Here is a 5,386-nt window from a genome sequence, read left to right as displayed (position 1 = left end):
AGATGGGCCTTGAATCCAGGTCCTCTGTCTTCTAGGCTTTTTTTTCCCATTACATCAGAAAGTCCAATCTTTTTACAGCCCAAACCCCTTTTAATTATTTACTCCTACCCCAAGCAGCCACTGTTCTGTACCCCATGTTTAGAAAAGTATCCAATCTGCCAAAGTACTTATATTAGTGAGTAATTAACTAGTTACCCATTTATATTAATCAGAAATACAGACACACCAATCAGACTTTCTAATCAGCCTAAGATCTAACCAGGGTGACCATATTGATAGAATCAAGAAACTCAAAGTATGATCTCAACTCAGGTTTTTTTAAATGTCAAAAATAATGACCCTCCCTTGAATATTATTACCTTCAAAGACCCTTCAGGACTTATTAGAGAACTCAGGTTGGGAATAGCGTACGATATCACGCTGCTGCTCAAAGGCACTCAGGGTGGTCTGTACCCCCAGTGAACAAATTTTACTGTAGATGTCCCACCTAAAAATGGCATCGTCCCTTCCTCTTACCTTCCCACTTTCCTCCCTCCCTCCCTTTCTTCCTCAGCATTCAGGTCTCCCATAGGATACAAGGCAAATAATAGTTTATATAAACTGTTAGAGAATAGGTTAGAGGGATTATGCATATAAATCTATACCTTCTATGAATAATCAAATATGATTTCAAACCTACTTGAGTTTAACAAAAAGGTATTTTAGATCAATGACGGAAAAGAATGCAGACTGAACTTTCCTAAATCAAATATTTGCAAAGAATATGCAGGCATATCTTGGAGATACTGTGGGTTTTGTTCCAGACCACCACAATAAAGCGAATATTGCAATAAAGTGAGTCACATGAATTATTTCGGTTTCCCAGTGAATATAAAAGTTATGTTTACAGTATACTGTAGTCTATGAAGTGTGCAGTAGCATTATGTTTAAAAAACAATGTATGTACCTTAATTTAAAAATACTTCATTGCTTAAAAAAATGCTATCATCAGAGCCTTCAGTGAGTCATAATCTTTTCGCTGGTGGAGCATCTTGCCTTCACTTTGTCAAAGACACAGTATGTGCGAAGTGCAATAAAATGAGGTATGCCTGGAGCACGTAAGAAAACTTTCTTTCTAACTGGATGGGATATTTCATGTGCTCTGAAGCCGGATACAACACAAAGCAAACCCTGAACACAGCAGTCCTTAAGATTTTCAGTTCTCAAGATTTTCATTGCCTGGCTTACTTAGAAAATGATAAACTGGTTAACTGAAGAAGCCGCTCATGGTCACTGGAGCAAGTTGGCCTCCACCCTGAGGGATCAATATCTGGCAGACGTAAGCCCATTTGTAGTTCCACTTGGAAAGCTCCTAATTAACATCATTAACTGGAAAGAATATTAGAGGTCTTGTGATTATCTTAACTGACAACAAGAGAATCCATAAAATCCAGCTTCTATTTCTGATTAAAAATCCTGGGAGAAAAAAATGCACGCATAGAATGTATTTTAAACTTTGAGTGAAAACCTCGAGACCCATTCATTCTGGGGCTTCTCTAACAAGGTCTGCAGCATGCATTCATCTCGCTCCTTGGTGACTGGCAGCTGCGAGTGTTTATTCTCCAGGAGGCATGTTCCACCGCCCCGTAGCAGCTTTTGCTGCTCTCACACTTGAATAAAAGCCTCTTGAGTTGTTTTTTCAGTCTGGAAGAGACAATGAGAGAGGCACTGGCCCTCGTACCTAGTCATTAGGCAACTGGACAGGCAAGGAGCAGAGCGGGGATTGGCACAGAACCACCCTGCATGTTTGCTCTGTTGTCTAAGCACACATCAGCCCAGGCCAACCACAGCTAAGTCACATGTGGCAGAAACGTGCCCCACTAAGAGGTGCCGGGCAGAGCATCCAGCCTCAGCCATCCCGCTGATGAACTCAGAGGACCAACCACATTGCCTTGTCTCAGAGTTCAGCTGGGTCTGTGTCTTTATGTGGATCACTCACGCTAATATAAGGCACAGGCCCTCCTCCTGTCATCCCTGGAGGACCCTGAGAGCCACCTGGGGCCACACACTGAGTCCTGTTCTCCTTTGGGAAAGTGTTTGACCTCTGGACATTGCAGATGGGGAGATCTGAAAGGGGCACTTGGATTTCTACAGTTCAGGGCTGAACCATAAAAGGAAATTCTTATAAACTTTAATTGTCCTCAGCCCAGATAAGATGAGTGAGGGCTTTTCACGGCAGAATGACCCAATTATTAGCTCTTGTTAGGGATGGGACCTCAGACTCTCCTTCCGTATTACTTTAGCAGAGCTGGACCCACGTCAAATGTAATTAGATGTTGAAGTTGACTTTATTGTAGAAAATAGTGATTATGCAAATGTAGGCTATGCTATTAGAATGTATTTCAGGTTTGAAAAATTGATCCTTCTCTCTAGGTTGATTTGGCTTATGGTGACTAATTCTTGAACCTCCTAGAGACTCCAGGCTGATTAAGGTTTTCACAGGCCACACGCACTTCCTTCTCCAGAAGACTTGATTAGGCCCAGCTCTTGGCTTCCAAACTGTGTTCCGTAGAGGTGTCTTTAGGACTCCCATCTGGAGGTGACAGCAGGGTAGTGGACCCCAGGGTTTGTCTAGAGCAGCTCCTCTTATGTGTTGAATACATCGGGCTGGCGAGCAAGCTTTTGTTTGGAGAAAGCATTCCAAGGCCAACCAAATTTTGAAAGTCACTGTCCTAAACCGTAGGTTGTTACTGTGAATGTCTATGTCTGTGGATTAGGTTCCCACAAATTCTTTCTATGTTCTTTTTTTTTTCCTTTATTGGGATTTTCTAAAAATTGTAAGTCAAATAATATGAGGTATGTAAGAAAAAGGTTAAATCTCTCTCCTCCTCCTCCTTTCTAGTTCTGTTCTTTGAAGATAACCAGTGTTGACAAGTTAATATATATCCTCCCACACCTTTCTCTTCTGTGCTGATATCTTTTAAATTTTTTTCTTTGGGAAAAGTTTCAAAAGGACAGAACAGTAGAGCCTAGTATCAGTAACCCCTGTACACTCATTCCCCTATTCCAATCATTATCAAAATTACAGCACTTGCGTTATCTATCTCCTCATATATGTTTGATTTTTTGTTTTGTTTTACAAAAATGACATCATACTACACATGTGACTTGGCAACCTGTTTTTAACTTACTCTACCTTAAAAATGACTTCTTATCAGCTCATCTCCCTCCTCCTTTTAATGGCTATGTAGTTTTCCATGGCATGCTTGAATCATCACTTATTCAGTCATTACTCTATTTTTGGACACCCGGGCAGTTTTCAAAATTTTTTGCTGCCTTATAAATTACTGCAACAAATGTCCTTGTATCTAAGTATTTACATATTGGTGCATGTATTTCTGTAGGGTAGATTCCCAAAAACGAGTTGGCAGGATCGTGGACTATGTATATTTTAAGTTTTATTTAATATTGCTAAAGTTTATTCTCAAAAGATCGTAGATACCTCCCACCAGCAACATATGCCCATCTCTTTATATTTTCAACAGCCCGGGGTGTGATTGTTCATTAAAAATGTTGTGAATCTTTTCTGCATACAGATGGCATAAAATCGACATTTTCGTATGTGTTCATGAATGGATTCTTTTTCTGCATTAATTTTGTAAATTATAGTTTTGCAATCATTATTTGGGGGAGATAGCCATTAGGAACATGTCTGGAATAAAGACCAGCCACTGTTCTTTGTTTCCACTAGTTTGCACAGCGAAAAATGGGTGCCGGCCGCGTGGTGCACATCTGCAATCTCCCTGAAGGAAGCTGCACTGAGAATGACGTCATTAACCTGGGTCTGCCCTTCGGAAAGGTCACGAATTACATCCTCATGAAGTCTACCAATCAGGTAGGGCTGGGCACTTTCACAATGGTTCATACTGTGTAAATCACACCTTGGTGGAAGGAAACGATATACATTGTTTATGTTTGTTTGTTTGTTTTAAGAAGCTGTTCTTTTTTTAAAATCAATTAATTAATTAGTTAATTAATTATGGTGGCATTGGTTAATGAAATCCAATACGTTTCAGCTGTACACTTTAACAGTAAGGCATATATAGGTTTACACTGTGTGTTCACCTCCCATAGTAAGATTTCTTTCTGTCACCACGTATTTTACCCCATCTACGTCCCCTCTCCTCCCCCAACCCCTACCCTCTGGTAACCACTAGTCTATAGTCCATGTCCATGAGTCTCTGTTTGTCCTGTTCATTTGTTGCTTATATCCTACATATAAATGATGTCATGTGATTTTCAACTTTTTCTGTCTGGCTTGTTTCGCTTAGCATGATTATCTCGTGATATATCCATGTTGTCGCAAATGGCAGTATCTCATCTCTTCTTATGGCTGAGTAATATTCCATTGTATGTATGTACCACAAGAAGCTGTTCTTAACATCAAGAGGTAATGCACGGCTGGCTCCTGTCGGAACAGCACAGAGGTTTTTGGTGGTGGTGGTGTTTCAATCCCCTTGTTTTACCTTACCCTTCTCATGATGGCTACAGACAGGCCTTTGTGAGTTGCCTAGAGGTGAGGAAGTGCTTTGGAATGAGGTGCTCCTTGGCATAGGAAAGCTAACTGGCCTCCAACATAGAAATCCATGGACTTGAGCCTTTTCACTCTGTCACCAACCCCCCAAGCTAACGCTCCTGCCTTACATTCTAAATTTCTCATCACTGAGGCTTGAATTTGGAACCTGCCAACAATTGACTGGAAACATATTTTCACTCATCCTTGATGTTAGCATCCGAGGCCGTGGGTCTCACAGTGGGAGACTAGGTGGGAATTAATGGATGCTCAGTAAGACTAAGGAACTAAGAATTCTTAACCTGTGGAGATTAATTGAATCCTTGGGAGTTCATGTGCTTGTTTTCATTTCTAGCATCAAAGGGGGGAGTTTATACTGAGAATAGCCAGAAATAAGAATATTTTGTATTTCACTGTTAATAAATATATTTTTACAGAAGAACAGGCACAGGAGAAATTCTTTTCTTAATCAAGGCATAAACTTTAGAGACTCATAGCCACATCGATTCTTCCACCAAGCTGGGCTTAGACTACTCACTTTCTCTCTTTGTTCTTGCTTCTCAGAATTCTATTTTGGGTAAATGTCCCATATTCGGCTGCCACATTAACGTGGTGAGATTCACTGAATTAATATTCGCATTTGACAGTTGAGAAGTAGAGGTGCTAAAACGTTTACATGAACAGAGAAAGCCGGGTGGCAGAATTTGAATAAAACTCTATATAATCTTGACTTCTTAGTCTCCCACATTTCTGCCACGACTGTGACAGCACGGAGAAAAGCATATCTGCAATTCAAAAACAAATGTGAGGGAAGGAGGGAGGATGAGCTTCTTC

At 40.5% G+C, this 5,386-nt stretch overlaps 1 protein-coding gene across 1 annotated transcript in view; it reads left to right on the top strand.

The window, feature by feature from the left end:
• The window catches only part of RBM20 (RNA binding motif protein 20), a 171,710-nt gene that overhangs the window by 130,489 nt on the left and 35,835 nt on the right, over positions 1–5,386 (top strand). The window contains exon 6 of the mRNA XM_023532720.1: positions 3,731–3,874. Coding sequence (XP_023388488.1) covers positions 3,731–3,874 — 144 coding nt within the window. The remainder of the gene's footprint in view (positions 1–3,730; positions 3,875–5,386) is intronic.

This window comes from Pteropus vampyrus, unplaced genomic scaffold, assembly GCF_000151845.1.
Source record: "Pteropus vampyrus isolate Shadow unplaced genomic scaffold, Pvam_2.0 Scaffold89, whole genome shotgun sequence".
NCBI lineage: Eukaryota > Metazoa > Chordata > Mammalia > Chiroptera > Pteropodidae > Pteropus > Pteropus vampyrus.
This window is presented reverse-complemented; position numbering and strand designations above follow the sequence as displayed.